Genomic DNA, 25,036 nt, shown 5'->3' on the forward strand with positions numbered 1-25,036 from the left:
GCAGGCAGGGCACAGCCACTTGCATGGGGCTGGAGCGTCTGGCAGAGCAGCTGTCCCTGCGCAGACGAGGCCGGCGGCCTCTCGGTTCCGTTAATTATTCAAATATAGGGAAGTGTGTCGAGCAGAGGGTGCCTGCGGGGCCGGGGATGCTCGGTGTGCTGTCTGATGTCTTCTTGCCTGCTTGGCTGAGCAGGCAGCAAGGCTGGGCTGGGCTGTGCGGGAACGTGTGGCCCTGGGACGTGGGGTCAGCTGCCCTCGGGTAACCACAGGCTGGGCTGGGTGGCCGTGGTGCCACACGGTGACCTTGAGCCGTGCCCGGATGCTCACGGCCACCCTCTCTTACCCCGGCAGACTTCAACTATGGTGCGGACGAGTACGACGCCGAGGGCAACGAGGAGCCCAAGGCGCTGCCGGAGGGCTCGGAAACCATGCCCTACATCGATGAGTCGCCCACCATGTCCCCCCAGCTCAGCGCCCGCGGCCAGGAGAGCGGGGACGGGGTCTCGCCCACGCCCACCGATGGCCTCGGCACAGGGGTAGGTGCTGCCGGCGCGGGGCTCTGCACCGGGGGCGGGGGGCTTCGGGGCTCTGGGTGTTCAGCTCGGGTGTCAGCGGTGTTTGTGATGCTGCTCTGACCTGGGGCACTGTGTCCGGCACCTCAGTTTCCCGTGGCCGTGGCACTCTGGGCGCCGGGGAGCTGCAGTTCGGGGCGTGCCATGCCCGTGGGACATGCCGTGTCCCTGCCCCGCCGTGTCCCTGCCCCGCCGTGTCCCTGCCCCGCCGTGCCATGCAGAGCCCGCAGGGGATGGGCTGGCCGGAGAGCGGGGTCCCGGGTTGGGAGCACGGCCGGGCGTGCTGGAAGCGGGGAGTTCCCGGGTCCCCAGCTCCGGGAGCCCTTGGGGACAGGGCGCAGCGGCTCCGCCGGGCTGCCGGCTCCATCTAGTGGCACTCGGGGACCGGTCACCAGCAGGGGTGGGGACACGCGGTGCCCCCCTCGCTGTGGACAAGTTAGATGTAACCCCTGCTGTTCCCAGCGCATCCTTGGGAAGCCCTTCGGTTTTCCAAAGCAGGAGGGGTGCCCGGAGAGCTGCGGGGCGGGATCCAAAGGGAAAAAAGGGTTTTTTTCTCCGGAATGAAAGTTTCCATAAAGCCCGGGAGCAGTGGGGTCCAGGCAGGCACCTCGGCCCCTTGGGGTTGGTGCGGGGAGCAGCCGCACAGCCCCGAGCTGGGGGATCCCCTGGCGCTGCCACTGCCCGGGCTGGGGAAAGTGAAGTTTTATTTTTGTCGTGGAAAGAGTTAAGCTCCTGACCCGGATGCTGAGGCAGAAGAGGGAGAGGTGTGGCTTCCTCCCCAGGGTCGCCCTGCGCAGCATCGTCGTCCCGGCACCCAGCGCCCCTGGGGAGGGCGAGGAGGGTGCTGCCATCCCGGAGCTGGCTCTAAACCACTCGGGCCCAGGGCTCCTTGTGCCCCAGCCCAGCCCTTCGAGCCCCAGCCCTGACACTCCGGTGCCGGGGCTGTGGGCGCTGGGCTCTGACCCCGAGGCCAGCAGGGACAGCAGAGGGTGGCTCTGGGGAGCAGGGCTGGGGGTAGATGCTGGCAGAGGGGTGGCCCTGAGGGCTGGTGGGGCCCGCTGGATCTGGGCACAGGCAGGGACGTTGGCTTGGTTGTCGCTGACAGGATTGGGAAGTGTTGGAGCCCAGTGCCAGCTCTGCTTCCATCTCTTTATCTGGAGCTGCTTGTGCTGGGGCTTGGCAGAGCCGCCTCGGATACAAGCCCTGCGAGGGGCACAGGCTTGTGCTTGTGTGGCTGGTGGCACAGGGTGCCAGGTTCACCCCACTGCTCTCCTCCAGTGAGGCAGGACTGGTGTCACTGCCTTTGAGAGGGCTGGAGGAAGTTTCTGGTGGGGCATCTCATCTTGCAAGCTCCTGGGGCAGCTGGAACCATGTCTGGGGCCTGCGACTGCTGGGTGCAGACACGTCTTAACCCTCCCTCTCCCACTTGGGAAACATGGGTCATGCTGTGGAATGGCGTCCCAGCCCCTGCTTGGGTGCTGCTGGGTTTGGCACTGTGGGTAGCGTTCCCCTGGACAGGGACCATTCCCCACTGGGGTTGGGCAGGGTTGTGGTGCCCTGGCAGGGCAAAAGCTGAGCTGTGACATGGACACATGGCTGGACACGGGCTCTGGAAAGTCCCTGTGTCTGTCTCCCTGCCCACATCTCACAGCAGGAGTTTGTTGCAGGCTCAGATGGGTGCAGGGAGAAGAGATGGCTCCTGTGGGCAGAGCACATGCAGCCGCTGGTTCCCCTTTTGCTTCTGAGGAGCCTGGGGGAAACTGCTGAAACAGCTCTTGCATTGGTGTCCCTTCCTCCAGCCTGCTCTTGCCCCGTTTGCCAAGGCCCACAGTGTCCCCATGTCCATTGCTGGTGTCCCCATGTCCTGGCTGCCCCGGGTTTGGTCAGGCTGGGGCAGCGGTGATATGTGCGGCAGATATGCGTGAACACACACGGCTCAGCTGTGTGACACTGCCCCGAGTCCCCTCTGGGGCAGGGAGAGGTCTGATACCTTCTGGGGGTGCAGAGCCAGGTCCCCATGTGGGACCTGGTGATGCTGCTGCCCTCCAAGGTCACTTCTCGCCGGTGGCAATCCCCATGGTCCGACTCCGCCTTCCCTCGGGACACGGGGCTCCAGAGGGCTACAACAGACGGGATGCTCTCCCACTGCCGGGTGAGAGCGCGGGGGGCCTGGCAGGGGACCCCTCCCCGCGGCTCTTGCTGGACACACGTCGGGAAAGCCGGCCGGGGAAGGCGGCTGCCGCTCGCCCCAGCCTTGACCACAGCCGGGCTGCGGCGGCGGAGCAGCCCCACCTCCATCGCCGAGGAGCATTTCCTGTAGCAGCGCGCAGGGCGGAGCGGCGGGGCCGGCTGGGGCGCAGGGCGCGGGCAGCGGCCCCTGCACCGCCCGCGGCCCCGGGGCCGAGCGGAGCCGGCCGGGAGCGGGGCTGGCCCCGTGCTTGCGGCGCTGCCGAGCCCGGAGCCGCCGCCGCCGCTCGCAGGCGGCCCCGCAGCCGCGCCGGGAGCGCCCGGGCCGCCGGGGACTGGGAGGCCGGAGCTGGGTCAGGCTGGAGCACCGGGGATCCCATAATGGCTCCTTTCATCCCGCGCTGGTGGCCGGCGTCCAGAGCTGAGTCAGGCTGGGACAGCTCAGCCGCGTGAGCCCCTTGCCTGGAGCCTTGTGGGGTCCCCTCTGCGCCCCGCTGCCCGGCCGGCCATGGAGGAGGAAGAGGAGGCCATAGGGTACCTGGATAAAGTGCTGGAGGACGAAGATGACTCTGAGCCAGGAACTCCCACCAGCCCCGTGTCTCCGTTTTCGGCCGGCGAGAAGGTGGGCAGCGGGGGGACCCTGCTCCCGTGCTGGGCAGTGGGTGTGGGACAAGGGGCATCCTGCTGGTGCAGGTGATGCCCAGGTGTTGGTGCAGCTCCTGGGGCAATGCGGTGGGTGCTGACGAGGGGCAGAGCTGGGGGCAACGGGAGCATCACTGCGGCCCCACCACTCCCCCAGGAGTGTGGCCAGGGGCACAAGGCAGGGCTGTGCCAGGCTCCAGGTGTGAAGGGTTCGGAGTGGGGTGACCACCCAGCTGTCCTCCCAGGGGGGAGTAGGGCCACACGTGCTGCTGGTGGGGGCTGCGTGGCTCAGCAGAGCTGGCACCGGATGCTCAGGAAGGGGCTGGTTTCACACTCTGCCCCACTGCTCGGCCACCAGAAACTCCTCAACAGTCCCAAAACAGAGCTGGGGAGTGGACCTGGAGAGACCCCTGTGCTGGCAGGTGTAGCTCAGCATCCTTCTCACGCCTACCCTGCCACGGTGCTGGAAGAGGGCTCCGGCCCTGCTCTTCTTGGGGTCTCCTGCATGGGGCAGCCGCAGAGCCCTGAGTAAGAGTCACTGCTCTGGGTCACGGGGGTCCAGTTGACATCGTCCCCGTGGGGTGTGCGGGCCCCGGCCGTGGGTGGGCCCCTTATCTTCTGAGCCCCTGCACAGGGCCCAGGCTGGGGGAAGCAGGAAGAGCCCGTGACTAATCTGTGGCAAAGAGCCCACGAGCTCCCAGTGAATAAAAGTGGCCCCCCCGCACACCCTCCTGCTGCGCTGGTCACCATGGCCCAGCCTTAATGGGGCAGCGTGGCAGCTTGGACACCCTGGTTGTCACAGCAGTGCCCAGGGCCGGCTGATGGACACGAGAGTGGGGTGGGGAGATGCTGATCCTCAGCCATGCCCACTCTGGGGCTGTGCCCCCCCCAGGTGTTTGCAGCTGCCACCTCCCCTGGCACAACAGCCAGGGCTGTCATGGGCAGAGGTGAGACAGGACCAATGTCCCCCCCTAAACCATCCTGAATGGCCTAGAGTGGTGCTCTCATGGCTCTGCTTGGTCCCTGTCTGGGTGGCAAAGCCTGGTCCTCAAGTGTGATTTTTAAGGGGAGGGGCCAAGGCGTGACCAAGGATGGTCCAGGGGCTGGGGTGTCCGTGCCTGGGCACTGGCAGATCCTTGCCGAGGGTCCCAGAGCCCCCCAGCCCAGCCATCCCCCTGCCATGAGGGTCATGCCACCGGAGCACCAGCGCTGCAGCAGACCTGGGCACTGGGACCTGCCCCAGTGCCACTGGGCAGTGCCTGCTGGGGTGGCACTTTCCAGGGGAAACCTCAGCCGAGGGAAAGGGTGGTGCCGCGTCACGTGGCAGCACCATCCAGCGCCAAGCATGATTTCACTGGGCGTCTCTGGACTCTGCCCTGGGAGAGTCCTGCCATGCTGTGCGCCATCCTGGAGCGCTGCCAGCGGCGCCGGGCTCGTGGCCAGCCTGGAGCAGGGAGGGGAGAGAAGCCAGCGCAGCTCGTTGCTTTCCCAGCTGGCTCCTGATGGGCTCTGCTGCCCATCAGGCACATGCCATGGAGCTTCCCTGACACTGGCAGGGAGATGTGGCCATGTGGGGATGCCAGGAATGGGTTGGTGGGATGAGGGGTCTCCTCCTGTGCCATTTGCTGGCTCAGCCAGGCTCCTTGCTGTGTTCCACAGGGCGAGCGGGATGCTGGCAAAGGCCTGGAGATGAGGAAGTTGGTGCTCTCTGGTTTCCTGGCCAGTGAAGAGATCTACATCAACCAGCTGGAGGCCCTCTTATTGGTGAGCACAGCCCCCAGACTGGACACCCCCAGCAGGGATGGATGGATGGATGGATGGATGGATGGATGGATGGACAGACGGACGGACGGACGGATGGATGGATGGATGGATGGATGGATGGAGTAATTTCTTCCTGGACAGCTTCTCCCAGCCACATCAGCCTGGGTGGGAGCAAAGCTCCAGAAGCCACACCACAGCCAGCTTTGCTCTGTCCTGGCTACCCCCATCTCACCTCCCCTGCTGCCCATGTCCCTGTCCCTGCTGGGGACATATTTATAGCCCTGCTTCCTCTTGTGGACTAGTTGACCTTCATGGCGAGACGCTGTTGCACAACACAGGGTCACCACCGCCACGGGGAAGTCCGGGGATGCATGAGCCCGGAGTGCCCCTTGGTCCATCTGTCCCAGCCTCAGATCCTCCTCATCCCCAGCCTTCCTCTCTTAGCCTTCATCTCAAACTCTCCCTTCTTTGGCAGCCCATGAAGCCACTGAAGGCCACGGCCACCACGTCGCAGCCTGTCCTCACCCTCCAGCAGATCGAGACGATTTTCTACAAGATCCAGGATATCTATGAGATCCACAAGGAGTTCTACGACAGCCTGTGCCCGAAGGTGCAGCAGTGGGACAGCAACGTCACCATGGGCCACCTCTTCCAGAAGCTGGTACGCACCTTCCCCAGGTCTTGCTCCACTTGGAAGAGGAGAAGGGCTGGAGCTGTGATGAGTTTGGAATTGCAGTGCCAGCAGGGGCTGTGCCCATGGATGCCATGACCATGCTGGGGAGAGGAGAAGGAGAGGCCAGGTTGAAGTGCTGTAGCTTCAGCTTCTGCTGTCCAGGCACTTGTTATCTCTCTGCTGGATTTCGGAGGTTTATGGAGGCACAGGGCTGGGCAGGAGCTCCACCATCCTGCCCTGAGCAGGAGCCAAGCATGTGACCCCCAGCTGGCTGAGTGTCCTGCCAGGAGTGGACAGCTCTGGGCAGTGTCACCTCAAAGGCTGCCTGAGCCCTTGGGTGCAGTGGGGGGCTTCAGCACCCTGCTGGTGCCCAGCTAACCCCCCACTCCCCACAGGCCAGCCAGCTGGGGGTCTACAAGGCCTTTGTGGATAACTACAAAATCGCCCTGGAGACTGCAGAGAAGTGCAGCCAGAGCAACTACCAGTTCCAGAAGATCTCGGAGGTAAGCTGGGATGTGGCTGTGCCAGTGGGACAGGGCTGTGCCTGGGCTGTGCCACACAGGGCAGAGAACACTGTCCTCGTGGCTGAGCTGACCATGTCTGCCCCGCAGAGATGCTCTCCTTGCCCTGGGGACTCGCAGGGACTGTCCCCAAGGGCTGGGCCACAGGGGGCTCTGCTGGAGGGCCATGGTCTTTGGGCATTGCACAAGTTTGTCCCCACCTTGTGTAAGCTCAGGTTGGGCTTGTCCCGTGCTGTCACCACCCCATCCAGTGTCAGTGGGTGCTGGGCACCTGTGGCTCATCTCCTGCTGCCTGCATCTCCATGCCTGGATCCCCTACAGAAATGGGGACCTCCGTGGCTACAACCTGCCCCCCCTTGTCCTGTTCAGCTTGGTGGCATCACCACCATGCCCCAGCTGCTGGGCACAGCCAGAGCTGCTCCCAGCCAGGCAGCATCCCCCACTCCTCCACCCAGCACCCGTGTGTGGCCTCCAGCACGGCCAGGCTGGGCCCGGGGGGAGATAGCAGGGTGCAGGAAGGCTGGGGGGGACCCCATGACCTTGAGCCATGACCTTCCCCCCCTCCCCAGCCCCCCGCGGGCTGCGCTGATGGCCCTTTCCCTCCGTAGGAGCTGAAGGTGAAGGGCCCCAAGGACTCGAAGGAGAGCCACACGTCCGTCACCATGGAGGGTACGGCGGGCGTGGGGAAGGGGACGCAGCCTTTTGTGTGCACGGCATCGGCGTGGGTGAATTGCTGAGCCCTTTTTGTGCCCGGAGCCGGCGGGGAGGGAGGGTCGCGGCTCTTTAGGATGCTGGGGGCGTGAGGCAGCCCCCCAGCCCCTGCCCACCGCTCCTCCCCGCCCGCGGCCGTACCGGGAGCCGTGCGGAGGGGCCGGAGCTGTGCCGCAGCCGGGCTGAGCTGCTGCGGGGCGGCAGCGATGGCTGCGCGGACACGGGGCTGCCATGGAAATCCTCGTCATTGTCCGGCTCTGCTGTAACTGCACCTATGGTGAGGCGAGGGGGGCGGCTCCGCTTTGGGGTGCCGGTGGGGAGTGATGCCGCGGGGTCTTTGCCGGGGGGGTGGAGGCTGCGTCGTGCTCTGCAGGCTGAAGTTGGGAGCGTCTTTGTTCCAGGCTCGATTGAATCATCTTGGCTCCGGCACACGCAGCCACGCGCCCGCCGTCCCCGCCGGGCAGGGGCTCGTGCCGGTGATGGGACAGAAGGAGCTGGGGTGGGCAGGGGGATCCTGGGCTGGGGGACCCCCTCTGCCCGCGCTGTGCCGTGTGGGTGGTGATGGGGAGGGGTCCCTATTTGCCCCAGCATCGTGGGGGCTGGAATGTCCATCTCTCCATGGCTGGGAGGAGAGGCACCAGACGTCCCTGCCTGCTGCTGCCCGTGGGTCCCAGGCTGGTGCGACTGTGTGCACAAGGAGCCCGTTGCTCCTCGCTTGTGCTGGGACAACCCCTCCCGGGGCTCCCCGGAGCTTTGTGTGTGCCTGTGGTGTTGGCAGCAGGAGAGTCCATCCTTCCTGTGGGTCTAGGGTGGTGGAAAAGGGGGGATACCCTGGCTGCCCCGCTTTATCCCAGAGCAGGGTTCTTGCTGGCTGTCACAGGGAGCAGGGCTCTTGTTTTACCCTCTGGTGTGGAGTTGTGGGGGTGCAGCCTCTGGTTAGGGTTCAGGCTGGCATCCTCACCTCCTGAGCAGAGACCCCTTGCTCACCCTCTCTCAGAACCGGGTGCTGTGAGGCAGCACCCTCTGGGATAAAGGGGATGGGAGCTCCCCACGACTCAGCCCAGGATGAGGAGGTAGCATGTTTCCCTTCTCTCCCATGGCCTGAAACCTGGCTCCTCTCAGCCCTGGCAGTTTAGGGAAGTGCTCCAAAGTGAAGGGAAAACACAGAGGCATCAGCCTGGCTGGAAGCAGCCTGGGAAGACATGAATGTGGCCAGGCACAGGGAGCAGCACTGTGAGTGGGCTCCGTGCCTTTTCCTGCCCAAAGAGCTGGGGAGGAGGAGAAGGGTCTGTCTGCTTCCACTGAAATGTGCCTCTGAAGAGCCTCTGGGGCTGTTTCCTGCTGGGAAGGTGCATGGCAGGAGAAAGGGCTTGTCTGTACCCTGTGTGTGAGGCAACTCTGCTCCCCTGGCCGGAGTGGGGCCTCATGTGCGGTCATGGGGGGCTGTGGGGAGGGACACGGTGTTGGGATGATGCCTTGGCCCCCGTGTTTTCTGTAGGTGGGAGTTTTGCTGCTGCTGGAGCAGCCTGGCTCCCCTTTGCACCCAGGGCTGGCTGGGGTGGTGCACAGAGGTGGGTACAGGGTGTCCCGTGGGGTGGCAGAGCACGGTGAGGGACGGGACCCAGCGCTGAGCCAAAAGGGAAACTGAAAAAGCTGCTGAGGGTGATGAGAGGCTCTTCCGCTCCTCAACCACTGCACAGCAAGCGTGGGTGCACCCCTCCCACGGAGGCCCTGCCCTCCTCCTGCAGTGCCAGTGGTGTTCACCACCCACAACCACACACCAGCCTGGCTGTGGTTCCTCGTGCCTCCAGCACAGCAGGACACGGGGCTCTGGCACTGGTGGCTCCCCACTGCTCCTGGCACTACCATGACTGTTGATCCCAGATGCTCGTCCAGAGCTCTGTGCAGACCAGGGGGGCTCTCTGGGCATCTGGGCTCCCCTCCTTGCCCCTGTGCTGTCTGTGACAGGTGGGAGAGGGGCCAGGGCTCCAGCCACAGGTGGCTGCTGACACCTTCTCTCTCCCCTCAGCGCTGCTGTACAAACCCATCGACCGGGTGACACGGAGCACCCTCGTCCTGCATGTGAGTGTGATGCCAGTCCTTGGGGGATGGTGGTGAGCTCTGTCTCTGCTGCTCCTGGGGATCTGCAGTTGATGAGGGGGTCTCTAGGGTGGGTGCTTTCGAGCTGCTCACCTGTGCCTGTCTCCTTCCAGGACCTCCTCAAGCACACCCCAGCTGACCACCCTGACTACCCGCTGCTCCAGGATGCCCTCCGCATCTCCCAGAACTTCCTCTCCAGCATCAATGAGGACATCGATCCCCGGAGGACAGCGGTCACCACCCCCAAGGGCGAGGTGAGCCCGCAGGGTGGGCAGTGGCTGGGCACAGGGTGAGGGCTGAGCTCTCTGCCAGCCCCTGGCCGGTGTCTCCATCCTGAAGAGCTCCATGGTGCCTGGGTAGGGCTTGGAGGGGTTCCTCCAGATACAGTTCTAGGTACAAGATTAGGGCTCTACCTGGTCCTTGCTGCTTGCTGGTACCTTATTAAACATAGAGGACATGGACCTTTCTATGCTCCTGGTGGCTGAGCCACAGACAGGGACAGGATTGTCGGCCTTTCCCCATGGATTGCTGGCCTTTGCTCCCTGCCTGCTCTCACAGCAGCCCCTCTGCCCCACAGACCCGGCAGCTTGTCAAGGATGGCTTCCTGGTGGAGCTGTCGGAGGGCTCGCGGAAGCTGCGGCATGTCTTCCTCTTCACTGACGTGCTGCTCTGTGCCAAGCTGAAGAAGACAGCGGTGGGGTAAGGAGAGTGCTGGGCCCTCAGTGGGCCAGGGGCTGTGCCAGGGAGGGTGTCAGGCATCAGTCAGCATCCGTGCCCTGCCTGCAGGAAGCACCAGCAGTACGACTGCAAGTGGTACGTGCCCCTGGCCGACCTGGTGTTCCCCTCGCCGGAGGAGTCGGAGCACTGCCCGCAGGTCCACGTCATCCCCGACCATGAGCTGGAGGACATGAAGATGAAGATCTCAGCCATCAAGAGCGAGGTGCAGAAGGAGGTGAGAGAAGGGTGTGGGACTTGCTGTCGGAGTGGGTGCCTTGCTCGGGATCAGGGATGGGACATGGGGGACAGGGGCACCTGTGGAAGGTCCTCTCTGCTCCCCGTCTGCAGAAAGCCAACAAGGGGCAGAGCCGGGCCATCGAGCGCCTCAAGAAGAAGATGTTTGAGAACGAATTCTGGCTGCTCCTCAACTCACCTGCCATTCCCTTCCGCATCCACAACCGCAACGGGAAGGTGAGGAGGGTGGGCTGGGGCTGGGCTCAGCCCTCCCTGCACACAGCCTGCCACATCCCCCTCTCTCTTATAGAGCTACCTCTTCCTGCTCTCCTCCGACTACGAGCGGTCTGAGTGGAGGGAGGCCATCCAGAGACTGCAGAAAAAGGGTGAGTTTGGGGCTGCCAAGGCCCCCTTGGGCCTCCTGGCCCTCCCAGAGGTCACAGGGAGGTCCTGTAGGATCCCAGTCTGGTGCTCTCCAGTCTCCGTGACCAGCACTGGCTGTGTTCCTCTGAAGTTTCTGTCCTCTCCCAGACCTCCAGGCCTTTGTCCTGAGCTCAGTGGAGCTGCAGGTGCTCACGGGATCCTGCTTCAAGCTACGCACTGTCCACAACATCCCGGTCACCAGCAACAAGGACGGTGAGTGACCACTGGGCTGGTGGGTCCTGCTTTGCTCAGGATGATGCTGGGCAGGAGCTGTGGGGTCCCTGGGCTGGAGCGGGGACCCTGCTGTGCAGGGAACAGCTTCCCACCAGGTGGCACTGCTAGAGCAGCGTCGGGCTCCCAGACAGCACAATCCCGGCTGCAGCATGGGGCTGCTGTTGGGCTCTCTCCAGCACCCCCGTGGGCTGGGCAGGACCAGTGTCCCCAGGGTGAGACCCAGCCAGCCCCACTGGGAACCTCCCCCAGGACTGTCCAGCAGCAGGAGAGCTTGGGATATCTGTCAGTGGGGGATACAGAATTTAGGGATGTCCCTCCAGGGGGTTGGGGGCATTTGGGTACCACTGCAGGCACCATGCTTGCTGTGGCAAAGGTGGCCTCGGGGGTGGCCAGCCCCAGGCCCTGACACAGCCTCTGCTCTCCTGCCACAGATGACGAGTCCCCAGGGCTTTATGGGTTCCTGCACGTCATCGTCCACTCTGCCAAGGGCTTCAAGCAGTCAGCCAGTAAGTCTGGGTGCCCACCCTGCTTGGAGTGGGCTCAGAAGAGTTGGGGTCCAGCACGTGACCCCGCTCTGGCCACAGTGATCCCCTGGGAGATGGTGGGGATGTTCCTGGGGTGCTGAGCAATGTCTGCTCCCCCAGACCTCTACTGCACGCTGGAGGTGGACTCCTTTGGCTACTTTGTCAGCAAAGCCAAGACCAGGGTGTTCCGAGACACCACGGAGCCGCAGTGGAATGAGGTGAGGGAAGGTGGGATGCGGGGAGGGGGCTGTGCTCCCCATTTCCCTTCAACCCCTGTTCTGGAGCTGCTCTGGGGTGCTGGGGTTGAGACACCCTCCCTCCACACCCCAGGAGTTTGAGATCGAGCTGGAGGGCTCCCAGTCCCTGCGCATCCTTTGCTACGAGAAGTGCTATGACAAGACCAAACTCAACAAGGACAACAATGAAATTGTGGACAAGATCATGGGCAAGGGGCAGATCCAGGTATGCACTGGGACTTTTGGGCATCTTCTCACCTGAAGGTGGACCCCTTAGGGCCTGGCAGCTGGGCTGGGAGGGTTTTCCTGGAGTGATGCCTGGGATAGAGAGCTCTGGTTTTGGGAGCAGGGTACAGCAATTGTGGGGTTGAAGGCAGTGAGGTGGGTGGGCATCAGGCATGGGGGGGATGGTCCTGGGGTCCAGTGGCTGCAGGAGAAGGTGGGACAAAGTGAGAGGGGCCTTGTGGAGATGGCAGAGCCAGACCTACCCCGCAGAGGTGCATCCAGCCCCAGCTGGAAGTGTTTCCATTCCGCTGCTCTCTGTGCCATGGCCCCAGGGGGCTGCAGGGAGGGGCTGACAGCTGCCCCAGGGAGGGCTCTGCATGTGCAGCCCCCCGTCCCTCCTGTGTCCCCCTCTGCCACCATCTGCCTTCCCTGTGCTTCCATCCGCTGCTGTTATGGCAACAGGGGTTTCCAGGGCAACAGCTGAGCCGCCTCTGATTGGCGGTTGCCAGGCAGGGAGGATGGAGGCCTGGGCTGCCCTGAGATGCTCTCAGGTGAGCAGGACCAGGAGGATGGAGCAGGGGGCAGGCAGCCCCCAGACCCCACAGTCCCCCTGCACCCACCTTGGCCAGGCTGCAGGGAAGCCTAGGGCAGGGGGACGCAGTTTGGAATGGGGGTGTCCCTGTGTTTTCCTGGTGGGCACCACAGCCTGGCTGCCCTCCTGGCAGTACTGGGGATGGGGCATGCCTGGGACACAGCCCTCGACCCAGGGCCACTTCAAAGGGCCCATCATGGCTGCCTGCTCCGTGGGAAAGCAACTGAGGGCAGGTCCCAGGGGAGCAGAGAGCAGCATGGAAATGCTGCTGGGAAGGGGATGCTGTGGGGAAACAGCACTGGAGGGGGGCACAGGGAGGGAGGTGGGGGCTCAGCTTCACCAGTGGCTTGTTCATACCTGGAATCACCCGTCTGTTGCTGTCTCCCCCAGGAAACAGTGGCGTGGGGGTGGCATTGGGCCAAGTGGGAAGGCCAGGGCAGGGAAGGGGCTCGGTGTCCCGCGGGGATCAGTCCAGCTGCAGTCTCGGAAATAGCCTGGATCAACAAACATGAGTCATGCTGGGAGATGCAGGGGTCGGGACAGGGACAGCACAGCTCGTACCCGCTGTGCAAAAGTTGTGGGGGAAGAAAGGGAGAGGAGAGGGCCCTGGGGCTGCTTATCCCAAGGAGGATCTGGATGGATGGAAGAGTGTCAGGGTTGGGGCTGTCCTGCTGTTGCCCAGAGCCACAGCTTGGCCTTTGCCCCAGGGGTGGGCTGGGCGACAGGGCAGGACAGGATGGGCAGTGGATTGTAGTCAAGCCCCAGAGCTGCCCCCCTTCTTGTCCTTGATCTGTTTAGGCAGAGATGCTGCCTTGGATGTTCCTCACCCCAGCTGGTCCCTGGGCTCATCATGAGCTGCTGCTGGTTCCACATAGCAGCACTGGCTGCTCAGTGGAAAGGTGTGACTCCTGGTTGGCATTAACCCTGCTTTGTTGTTGTTAACCCCATTTTGTCTGCAGTTTTTAAAGCTGGAACATGCTGTGGACAGGGCTGCCACGTTTGGCTTGTGTCCCCATGAGGGTCTTGTGTCCCCTGCGCTGCAGGGCTCAGCTCTGAGCTGTCCCAGTTGCTCCCAGCAGCTGGGCCATGTCTGCTGGGTGCTGGCAGGGGTGCGTGGTGCTGTGCCAGGACGGCAGGCAGATGTTGTGGTGGGCAAAGCAGGCTGTGAGTGCTTGTGCTCACATTGCAGAGGACAGAGGATGGATCTGGCCCCCATGCCCTGGGGCACATGAGGAGACAGGCAGTGGGTGCATGAAGGGGGTTTCAGGAACCCCTTCCTCAGCTCATTTGATGCACAGGAGGGCTGTGGCTGTTGGAGCAGAGCCTGTGTTGTCATGGGCATGGTGCCTGCTGTACTCTCAGGTAATAGCTGCCTGTCTGTCTGTCCGCTTCCCTGGGCTGGCAGAGACTCTGGATGGGGGGATTTGTGATGTTGGGGCACCCCAGAGCTGCAGGGAGTCATAGTGACCCATGTGGACTCCAGGGGCTGCTGAGGGATGGACTGGGGGGCAGTGCAAGTCCCCCCAAGCCAACGCCTCACCATGTCCCTGCCTGTCAGGAGAAGCAGCAGGCAGGGACCCTTCCAGGGCTTCCCTGCCCACATCACCCCCTGGCAGCGGGGCTGACAAGGGCCAGGATGCACAGAGGGGTCATGGGGGTCCCCAGCTGTCCCTAGGCATGACAACAGACCCCAAAAGCCTCATCCCCGTGCCCCTTGCTGAGAGCAGGAGAGCCAGCCTGGCTCCTGCGCCGAGCCAGGAACGCTGCAGCCGCCAGCGGCGGTGCCTCGGGGCCGCGGCTGCCGCTGGCGCGGCGAGGCGGATAACGGCAGAGGGATAGCGGCGGATAACGGTGGATAACGGCAGAGGGATAACAGCGGATAACGGCAGAGGGATAGCGGCGGATAACGGCAGAGGGATAGCGGCGGATAGCGGCAGAGGGATAGCGGCGGATAACGGCAGAGGGATAGCGGCGGATAGCGGCAGAGGGATAGCGGCGGATAGCGGCGGATAACGGCAGAGGGATAGCGGCGGATAACGGTGGATAACGGCAGAGGGATAGCGGCGGATAGCGGCGGATAGCGGCAGAGGGATAGCGGCGGATAGCGGCGGATAACGGCGGCGGGGAGCCCGGGCACCCCCCCAGCGCTCCCGAGCGGCGGCGGGCGGCAGGGCGAGAGTTAAACGCGTGGGGGCCGCCGGCGGGGGGGGGCTGCCTTTGAGTCACTTCCTCGCAGGGGGAGGGAGGTTTTTGGGGCTGCCTCGCCGCCTCGCCAGCCTGGCTCACACCCTGAAGATGAGCCCTGCCCGCTCGCCGCCCCGCCGCCCCAGTAGGGCTCCCCTGGCCGGCCCCCGCTGACCTCTCCCCGCCGGCAGAAGGGATGCGGGTGCTGTGCTGACCCAGCCGCGGGGACGCTCCCGGCCAGCCTCGCGTCGCCTGCCCGGAGCCGAAGCGATCGTGGCGATGACGGAGGTGTTGGTGCAGCCGGAGGGCAGCCCCGGCCCCGGGGGCGAGCAGCAGCCGGAGCGCGGCGTGGAGGAGCCCGAGGGGAAGCGGCCCCCGAACACGGGCGCCCGGCTCTGGGGCAGGGTGCGCAGCAAACTGCTCCGGCAGAAGGTGCTCCGGGTGCGGGGGGTGGCTGCAGGGGACGGTGCTGGGCTCTGGGATGGCTCCGCCGGGCTCTGCTGTGCGTGGTGACCGTGGCTTTTTGGTGGGGGGGCTCTGATACGGGCGGCTGTGTTGTTTGAGTGGAGAGTGAGTGCTCTGGAGTCTGTGCACGGAGCAGGGAGGCTGTTTGGGTGCTTCAGGAGCTCTTCGATGCAGTTGGCAGCCTGTGAGGTGTTCGTTTTCCTCCTTCCCTCTCCCTCTGTGTGCAGACAGGATCGGGGAGGCTGAGCTGTTTGCACCGGCGGGTCCTGCACAGGCAGGGCAGGGAAGCCCCTGCCCAGCCCTGGAGCTTGCCCAGGGGGCAGTGATGCTTCTGGGCTGGCTGGGGCCGTGTTCCTGGGGTGCCACAACACCCAGTGCCTGCGTCCCCCCTCCTGCAACCCGGGTCGATCCAGGCTTTCCCCAGCTCACAGCTGTGTCGCAGCCACATCAGCCAGTGCTGCCCGTCTCCGTGGGAGCACAGAGTGCAGGGATGTGTGACAGAGGTGACAAAGGAGGGGGACAGCGCCCTTGCAGGCTGTCCCAAAAGCCCTATGGGGGACTCTGGGGGTTTCCCTCGGTGGCGTCCCCCTGCGCAGGGAGCTGCTGGCTCGGGGCTCAGCTGTGGCCGCGGGCAGGAGCTGCCTGGGCCCGTGGGGGTTCGGTTTGGCAGCGGCGGGGCCGCGTGTGACGCAGCGGCATTAACCTCGATTCTGTGCCACCGCTCCGCACAGGGGATTAAGGGGCAGCTAGGCCTCTGTGGGGAGGCTGCCCGGCCGCTGTTGCTGGGTCAAAACATGAAGGGGTTTCATCTCCCGTGCCCATTGCGGCCGCTGGCTTCCCTGCCCACTGCTGCCCGGGAGCCCTGGGGCTGCAGGGCAGGATGTGGCCCCCGCAGGTCTGTGTGGGGTCCTGGTGGGCTGTGGGTGCTGCTGCTGCTCCTCGGGTCGCTCTCAGTCGGGTCTGTGAATTACTGCTTTTTTGGGGGGCTGTGCTTTGCTACTGGCAGCATTTGGTGGTGTGGGGGCTGCTCTGTCCCATGGCGCCAGGGGCTCGGGCACTGGCTGTTCCCTGGGGAGGGAGCTGCTGGCATGGAGGTCTGGTGAGGGATCTGCTTGCCTGGGCAGCCACAGGAGGCCAGGCTGGGGAGTCTGTGGGTGCCACACTGATGGGAAGCAATGCTGGCTGTAGCAGCTCCTCCGGGATCCCGCTCCCCAGGGCCCTGGCAGAGATGACCTCGCTGATTGAGTCACCAGTGTGCTCCTGATGGCTTCACCCAGGCTGATGGTTGGCTGACCTCATGGGTCTGAGACATGAGGAAGGGACGTGCCCAGCCTGGCAGCCCCTGCCCCCCACCACAGCATCCCAGTGTTTGGGGCCCTGAGGAGCCACCATAAAGATTTCGAGCCCTTTCAGCTCCTCACCTTGGACCTCTGCCTGGGTCTGTCACAGTGCCATGACCTGGAGGTGTCTTGAGGACAAAATTCCAGGACATGGCCTCATCACCTTAAGTCTGGAGCTGTCCCGTGGACAAGACAAGCAGTAGGAGAGGGGGTCAGCACCAGCCGGATCTCCCCAAGACACACAAAGTGCTGCAGGACTGCCAGGATGTTTGTCGTCTGTTCCTCCACATCCCAGGGCTTTGTCCTACAAGTAAACACCTTAAGATAATTCAGGAAACCAGGATGATGGCACATCCCTGTGGCAACAAACAGAGGGTGTTTCACCTCGCCATGAATGAGCGTGGCACCGCAGCGGGCATGGATACCACCATGGCTGAGAGTCCCTGAGACACAGGAGGGAGCAGCCTGGAGACGCGACCTGGCTGAGATGTTTCCCCAGGCACAGGCTGGTGTTTGAAGCCATCTGACCTTCCAAAGAAGAGCTGACAGCTCATCCTGTACAGTGCTGCCTCGGGGGCTGTTCCCCAGGGCTCCCAGCCCAGGAGTTCCCTGTTGACCTGGGATGTCCCTGCGTCCTGCTGGAGCAAGGCAGCTCCCTTCGGAGGAGAAGATGGTGCTGGGAGCTGGGTGTTTCCCAGCACTGTGTGGGCAGGAGCTGCCTCTGGCTCTGTGGGTGGATGCTCCCATCCATCCTCCCACACCTGGAGACGCGGCTTTGCTTAAACTGGGGAGTGGCAGCATTGTGTGCTGCTGCTGCTGCTGCACAGGGTGCTGGCCAGGAGGGTTAGAGAACACCAGGGCCAGGCCACAGTGAGTGCCCCAGAGGGGCACAGGGACCTGCCCCAGCTGCAAGGGGGCTCAGGCCCATGGTGCCAGCAGAACTAGCCCAAATTCGGGCCCTGCTGGCTGCTGTGGGATGGTTCTGCCCATGCAGGGGGAAGGGGCTGTGGGGAAGTGACGTGCTCAGGGTAAGGTCTGCGGCACTGGCGGCAGCCAACCTGGCTTTCATTAAAGCTTTCTTCAGAGCTCTGCTAAAGCCCTTCCAGATGTGAGCTGCCAGGGCCATCAGAGCTGGAGGGACCCAAGGGATGGGGATGGGAAAGGGGAAGGATGTGGTGGCTGCAGTTTAAATCGCATTGTGGAGCAGGGAGGCTCCTGAGCTGGCTGGGGGACGCAGGGGCTTCGCTGCAGTGAGTGGGACAGGGATGGATGAAAGTCCCTGGGACAGGTGGCATTGGCCGTGGTGGCTGCATGGCAGCACCGTGGGGGATGCGGTGCTGGGGGGGAACACAGAGGAGCTGGAGCAGCAGGACCGGGGTTGGCTGTGGTCTGGCTGCAGTCTTGTGATCTCAGTGTCCAGACCTGCTGCACGGTCCCATGGGAACCCAGGGCAGCTGCAGCCTTCCTTTTCCTGCTCTCCAGCAGCCGCAGGGCTGGCACGGAGGAAGCAGCGTGGCACTCTCCGGGCTCTTGCATGTGCTGGGCTGGAGCATCAGGGAGGGCTCCGTGTCAGGAGCCATTCCTGGGCTGTGCTGGAGACAGCAGCATTTCTGTCTTGCTGGGGACCACAATTTTCCCATGGCTGTGGAGCTGCTCGGGCTCACTGTGACACAGGGCTGGGCATGTGGCAGTGCCACCGTGCTGGGTCTGTGCCAAGAGCCAGGGTAGCTCGAGCCTGTCCGTGGGACTGTGGGGTCTTGGTGTGCAAGAAGGGACATGAGGGACCCCAGAGTGCCCCCCATCATGACATGCAGTGACTTTATGGGCAGGGGAACAGCAGCTCCGTGGCTGGAGCAGCAGCTCTGGACATCTTTACACTCGCCCAGAGCATCTCCTGACCCAGCAGCTGCAGGAAACTCCTGTGTCCTTGCGGAGTGACCCCGTGTGCCTGGCGCAAGTGTGGCCTGGCAGCTGCATGTCCCCAGCCCTGGGAGCCCCCACCAGCTCCCACATCCCCTCCCCTTCCCCAAGGGGACATTAGTGCCTGGCTGCCCGCCCCGTGCATTACACGGATCAATGGGGCCGGATCGATACCACCAGCTGGGGACCAAAAAGCCCCAAAAGGCAACTGCACCCGCCTCTGCCCAGCCCTGGAGCCCGGAACCCACCACGGCACGTGCCGGAGCCTTGGGAATGCCAGCACCTCACCGCGGCACCCGGGCGCCGGGGCAGCGTCACCGAGTCCCCCGCTAGCCCCAAAGCCAGAAATAGCAGAGCCTGTCATTCCCAGGGGTTATAAATAGCCTTGGCTATGGGGAGATGTTGTTTTTCTGCATGGAAAATGCTGCCCTAGTTCTGTTTCATCAATCTGCCGCCAGAAATAGTCCTAATTTCTTGGAAGTTTCTTGCTTCTTGGGTGTGGGTTAAAGCACTGCCTTGCAGGGGCTCTGGGGAGAGGGCAGGACAGGGGGGCTGAGCCCATCTGGCTTCAGGGCACAGCCAGAGTGACCCCAGACCCCAAAGGGGAACGAACCTCTCCACCCTCGGGTCATGAGCAGCACGTTGCCCAGGAAAAGCATGTCCTGTGCCCTACATCATCTGCAGATCAGGGGCTTTGGGGGCCACCAGGTTGGGATGACAGCGGGGCTGGCATGGGGCTGTGTCCCCACAGAAATCACAGACCATCTCTCCCCACAGCTGGACCCACAGGCCGTGCAGACAAAAAACTGGCACATGGACGTGATTGAGATGAATGGGGTAAGCAGGGCCGGGGGACCCACAGCCCCTCGCTGTGAAGGCAGCCCCTTCTTGCCTTCAGGCCAGCCAGGACTCACCCCCTGTCTCCCACAGATCAAGGTGGAGTTCTCCATGAAGTTCACAAGCAGGGACATGAGCCTGAAGAGGACCCCATCCAAAAAGCAGACTGGTGTCTTCGGGGTCAAGATCAGCGTTGTGACAAAGTAAGCGCAGGGCTGTGGGGGCTGATGTGCTCTGTGGGTGTGGGGTTGCACTGAGTCCCCTTGCTCCCGCCAACACCGGGGAGCTTGGCCTTTGCTGGGGACCTGCCCGTTCCCTTCACCATCCCCATCCTTCCCACCTGCATGCCCATCCTGCTGCTGGCCTGGGGTTTGCAGGGCTGGGCTGGCTGCCACGGGTTCCCCTGGGAATCTTTGCTGAGGGCTCCTCTCCCCGAGCCAGGCGCGAGCGCTCCAAGGTGCCTTACATCGTGCGCCAGTGCATCGAGGAGGTGGAGAAGAGGGGCATCGAGGAGGTTGGCATCTACAGGATCTCTGGAGTCGCCACTGACATCCAGGCGTTGAAAGCTGTCTTTGATGCGAGTGAGTGTCCTGGGGGAGCTTGATGTTCCCATGGGAGGGTTCACAGGCACCGAGACCCCCCAGCCCTCTGCAAGGCCAGGGTTTGGTTATTGCACTGAACAGATGAGCTGCTGTGTCCAGGGAGGGGCTGGGGGTGAGGAGGGACAGAAACACCCAGAGATCCCAGCCCTGTTTGTGCCTCGATGCCTCTGAGCTGCCGCCGCTCCTGGCTGGCTCCTGGGAGACACTGAGTCAGGGAAATGTTGCAAATGCATTTGCAAATCGTTCCACGTCCTGTTGCCCAGCCAGGCGGGAACCACTCGGCTTTTCCCAGCCTCAGCCTGGCTAATGGGGCTGTGATCCCAGCAGTGCTGTCCCTGCCCTCCAGCTGGCAGCCTGTCTGGATAGCTGCAGTGACACAGAGGGTAGAGACCCAGAGGGGAAGGAGGGCAGGAGGTTTCACATGTGGGTGCTCTCTGGACAGATAACAAGGACATCCTGGTGATGCTGAGTGACATGGACATCAATGCCATCGCTGGCACGCTGAAGCTGTACTTCCGTGAGCTGCCCGAGCCCCTCCTCACTGACAGACTCTACCCCGCCTTCATGGAGGGGATAGGTAAGGACTTGGGGATGGGGAAGGCATTGATGCACAAACGTGGCTTTGTTTGGCATTGCCTGCTCTGGGATGGGAGACTCCCAAGGGTCCTTCCCAGCTCAGCCCACTCGGTCCTGGCTGTTCTTGCCACCTCCAGGCCAGCTCAGAGCTCGTGGTGCTGCTCCCCAGTGCTCACACACTGGCTGCCAGGAGATATCTGGCCATGGTGGGTCCTGCTGCTGCACCAGATCCTGCCCTGAGCCCTCTCTCCTTGCCTCCAGCCCTCTCGGATCCTGCTGCCAAGGAGAACTGCATGATGCACCTTCTCCGCTCGCTGCCTGACCCCAACCTCATCACCTTCCTCTTCCTGCTGGAGCACTTGAAAAGGTAATGGCTCAGGGGCTGCCTGGGATGGTTGGGAGGTGCAGGATGGGTCTGTCTCACTGCTTTGCTGTGGGGATGGGACATGAATGGAGTTAGAGCTGCTGTTTGATTCCTGTGGTGCCTGCACAGCTGCAGGCTGATCTCAGACTGGAGGCAGATGGTGCTGTGCTGGTGCAGAGCAGGGCTGTGGGCAGCAGCCAGGGCCAGCAACAGCAGCTCAGTGTTGGGCAGGCACAGAGGGGTCCTTTCCCAGGCATTCCAAGAGGGTACAGCTCCAGGTGTGTCCCACTTGCCCTGTCTCCCTGGGCTCTGGCACATTCCCCAGGGTCCTGCCAGGCTGCAGCTTGTTCAGACCCTTCGCCTGATGTCGGTGTTGGCTTTCCACATCTCCTCTCCTTGGGCCCTGTGGGATGCTGGGGGGATCCTGGAGCCATTCTGCCCCTCCAGAGTAGCCCCTGGTGTCCCAGGACCACTGGCCATGGTACCAGGAGGGTCTGTGCCGTGCCTGGCCAGTGATCCGGGTCAGCTCTGCAGGGAGCACACGACCTCTGGAAACATGGAACTCTTGGCTGCTGCAGCCTGTGTGCAGCTGGTTGGATGAGCTCTGCAGGGAGCAGCTGGCCTCGGCACAGGATGGGAATCAACTGGGAGCTGTGCAGTGTCCCCCTTAGCAGGAAAACAGCTCTGTGTCCCTCCCCACCAGCCCAGCAATAGCCCTTGCAAAACAAGGTGCAACAATGCCTGTCACTTGTCAGCAGCGGGTGGCCAAGAACCAAGGATAGTCAGCTCTGTGGACGTGTCCCAGAGCTGCAGGTGACACCCCATGTCACCTGTCCCAGAGTGAGTGCAGCAGTGTGTGGTTTGACAGGCTTTGTCTTGGCCCACATGAGGCACATCTGAACCTGGGGACTCATGGACTGGGGCTCTCTGGGGGGCCCAAAACCCGTGGAAGGCACAGGGCTATGGGAGGGCAGCAGAGCAGCACACAGAGCCTGGCCAGAGCTTGGGACTGGGGCTCACAGCTCATGTTACTTGCATCATGAAACTTTTTTTTTTTGTTCCTCTGGTTTGGCTAAAACCAAACAGAAAAAGTGATTGATGCTGGGGGATGGAGAAGGAAAAATCCATTTCCATCCTGAGAACCGGGCACAGCCAGTTCCCACATCTGCTCCCCTGGCCGGGGCTCAAGCGAGCAGCCTGTGCCGGGGAGCACAGCTGCCTCCTAACATGGCAATGTTGTGGTCCTGGTTCCCTCGGTGCTGGCAGGGCTCCCACAGGGTTGTCGGGGCAGGGAGCCTCGAGGGGAGTGGGTGCAGGGGGCACGGGCTGGTGCAGAGTTCCCCGTACCCTGCAGGCTCGGGAAGGGTGGAGGCCCTGCAGCTCAGAAGCGAGCGAGGGCTTGGTTGCTGCCACATCACACCCAGGGCTCCCGGCCAGGCCCGGCGGCTCCAGCGGAGGCCGTGAAGGGGGCAGAGCTCCCTGCCCTGCACCTGGGTTTTCTGAGGGCTGCAAAGGGCAGTGGAAAGCTGGAGGTGCCGTGCTGCTGCTGGGAGAAGGGAGAGCAGCCCTTGCCCCCCACTTCACCCCATTGCTGCCCCGCTCCTGAACAGCGTTAGGGGCTGACACTGCCTTTCTCCCTGTACCCCACAGGGTGGCTGAAAAGGAGCCTATCAACAAAATGTCTCTCCACAATCTGGCCACGGTCTTTGGGCCAACACTGCTGAGACCCTCAGAGGGGGAGAGCAAGGCACACCTCACCTTGGCCTCTGACATCTGGTCCCACGATGTGATGGCCCAGGTAAGAGCTGGGTAATGGAGGGGTTCACCTGCCTGTATGGGTAGACTTGTTACTCTTTGCTGGATGGGACAAGCTGGAAGGTGGCTTTACAAGCTGTTACTCCAGAAAGGGAAAGCTCTTTCTTTCCCTTTCTGGAGTAACACCCCCCATTTCCCTTCTACAGGTCCAGGTCCTTCTCTACTACCTGCAGCACCCTCCCATCTCCTTCACCGAGCTGAAACGCAACACACTTTACTTCTCCACGGATGTGTAGCCTGCAGGCAGAAGGCACCAGCTGCAAACACTCCAGCTCCCTGCTGGGGGACACGGACTGGATCACAGCCCCCCAGGGAGACCAGCCCAGACCCAGGACGGTGCCGCCTGCAGCTCCTGTACAATCGCGTTCCAGTGGCCCGGTCCCACCAGGTGCCAGGCCCTCTCTGTAAAGTAGTCGTGTCTTATGTCCCTTCTTGTGTTCAAGAATTGTTTTTATGTATATTTGCTCAACGGAAGAGGTAGTGACTGACAAGGGCTGTGGACACAGGCTTCCCCCTTGGCTAGTTTTCTCCTGGACTCCTTTCCACCCACTCACTCCTACCAGGCACCCCTTGCCTGAAGCCTGCAGTGCCCCACGAGTGCCTGTTTGCTGCCCAGCTCCCCTGCCCACGCCTGCATGTGCAGCACCGGCTCGCTCCAAGGCCGGCAGCTCGCGGGCCTCCCTCCCCGGTGACGGTGACGACCAGCTCTGCTTTGGCTTTGCTGCCTGTGCAAACATTGGACCCTGTGCCTGGATCCTGCTCTGGCCCGAGCAAACCCGCGACCACGAGAGCAGAGGAGCTGCTTCCTCCCTGCCATGGCTCTTCTGGGTGTTTTCAGGCCAGTCCCCTCTCCAGCCCCAGCCCTGTGCTTTGCCTGTGTGTGTGTGGCATGGCGGTTCCTCCCCTTGCTGGATTTCGCCTCCGAGTACGTTTTGGGGTAACCCCTCACACAAGGCTGGACCCAGAGGTGCTGTGCTGGTCCTGATCCACAGCAGGCTGAAGGGACGGCCAGCCAGGCAGGTCTGCTTCCATCACCATGGGCTGACCCCACATCTACTCTGGCACTGATGGGGTCCCAAATTTCCCCAGTTTGGAAATTTGGTGGGGAGGTCCCTGCTGTACAGTTCTCTCTGCCATGGTGAGGTACTCACACCCCTGCCAGCCCAGCACTGCCATGCACCCCGTGGCAGAGCCTGCCAGGGCACCAGCATTTCTGCCATGGCCATGGGGACAAGGAGGGGTTTTGTCCCTCCTTGGCCTTCTCTGCTGCACTGGGCACATGGCAGCACATGGCCCTGCCTCGGTGGCAGCCTGTCTGCCAGAGGCAAGTGCTCTGCAGCAGCTGGATGGTCACCCAGCCTGGGAACCAGCACAGAAGGATGGGAGGAGGAAAGCCTTCATGGCCCTCATGATTGAAGGCAGAAATGCTTCGTTCTGTCTTTCTCCCAAAGCAGTTGCTGCTGGATTAGCCGTGCCCGGCCAGCTCAGGTCTGTTTCTTAGTGGCTCCAGTTCTTGACCCCTCCCAAGCTGATGGCTGGAGTTACCACGCCATGTCCCAAGGCAGGACAGGCTGCCCGAGTCCCCGGTTCCCCAGGCATCCCCCACACTCCCACGTAGGTGTTGGTACCTGTTGGGACACGAAACCTTTCGCTCTGTGAGCGGAGTCCGTGTTCTTGTGGGAACAGCCCCCCACCTCCCGAACTGCGTTGGCCCTGCACTCTCCTGTGCCAAACAGAGATGGATGAGAAGTGACCAAGCGTGTCCCTCACAGCGGCGTTGCCTTTACCCTCCCAACTATGGACTGTTCCAGGTAGAGCCCGGCCACCGATGCACCAGGTATGTCCTCAGCCACCTCCCTGGGGAAGGCAGCACCTGCCAGCCCTGCACCAGCAAAGCAACCAAGGAGGGGTGGTCTCAGTCCCCCTCCAAAGGGCTCACACTCCAGACCCTGCTCCTCTTGACTACCAGCTAAACAGAAGGGAAACAGCATTGCAGAAAATAACCAGGTGTCTGTCTTGGCCCTGGACCCAGTAAGGAGGCCGAGCTTTAGATCTGACTGCACAACAGACCCCTGTGTGTGTCTGATTTGTTACATGTGTCCAAGTCTCTGTCCACGACACTGTCATTCCAGATGGAGACTCTGTACAGCCAAATCTCCCCCCACGACGGTGGCTGGAGGCCCGGTCCCCACAGCCCAGCACAACAGGCTGTGGCTGACCCCATGACTGGCTTCTGCTTGTCCCTACAGGAAGGAAAAGAGGGGGGTGGACTCTTGCAGCTACAGGTAGAATAGAACTGTTAATTAATATTTGACTTTCAAAAGTTGTTAAGGATATATTTTTGTTTGTGTTCTGTTTCAATTTCTGTAGATTATAAACTTTAAATGGCTGTAAAACCTCGTGAGGAGAAAAAAAAATGTTAATAAAAATGCAAAGCCCCGATATTTGCACAAAAGAAGCCCTGTGGTGTTGCTGTTTGCACTAACTGATCACCTTGGCAGAACAGCTTCCTCTCTTTCTGTCGTGGAATTCTTGCTAGTTGCACTTCAAGCCAGTGGTATAAGCACAGGCATTATGC

At 62.6% G+C, this 25,036-nt stretch overlaps 1 protein-coding gene across 3 annotated transcripts; it reads left to right on the top strand.

The window, feature by feature from the left end:
• Positions 1-428: 428 nt before the first annotated feature.
• ABR (ABR activator of RhoGEF and GTPase) lies at positions 429-23,243 on the top strand (the record flags this gene model as incomplete). 3 transcript variants are annotated; one of them, XM_082294540.1, is made up of 22 exons in its annotated part: positions 429-536; positions 5,061-5,165; positions 5,641-5,826; positions 6,234-6,341; positions 6,968-7,028; positions 9,100-9,152; positions 9,284-9,424; positions 9,748-9,869; positions 9,957-10,122; positions 10,236-10,358; positions 10,432-10,507; positions 10,653-10,757; positions 11,210-11,284; positions 11,423-11,520; positions 11,633-11,764; positions 19,042-19,101; positions 19,195-19,304; positions 19,543-19,682; positions 20,146-20,280; positions 20,541-20,646; positions 22,294-22,441; positions 22,605-23,243. In XM_082294540.1, the coding sequence occupies 22 exons, from the start codon at positions 429-431 to the stop codon at positions 22,692-22,694; spliced, it is 2,448 nt and encodes an 815-aa protein (XP_082150666.1). In that variant the 3' UTR covers positions 22,695-23,243. The 3 variants fall into 3 exon arrangements, with proteins under 3 accessions (XP_082150666.1, XP_082150665.1, XP_082150667.1); XM_082294539.1 differs by lacking the exon at positions 429-536 and adding an exon at positions 3,081-3,381; XM_082294541.1 differs by lacking the exons at positions 429-536; positions 5,061-5,165; positions 5,641-5,826; ... (10 more) ...; positions 11,423-11,520; positions 11,633-11,764 and adding an exon at positions 14,656-14,971.
• Positions 23,244-25,036: the final 1,793 nt, after the last annotated feature.

Source organism: Coloeus monedula (assembly GCF_965178545.1).
Source record: "Coloeus monedula genome assembly, chromosome: 20".
Lineage (NCBI taxonomy): Eukaryota > Metazoa > Chordata > Aves > Passeriformes > Corvidae > Coloeus > Coloeus monedula.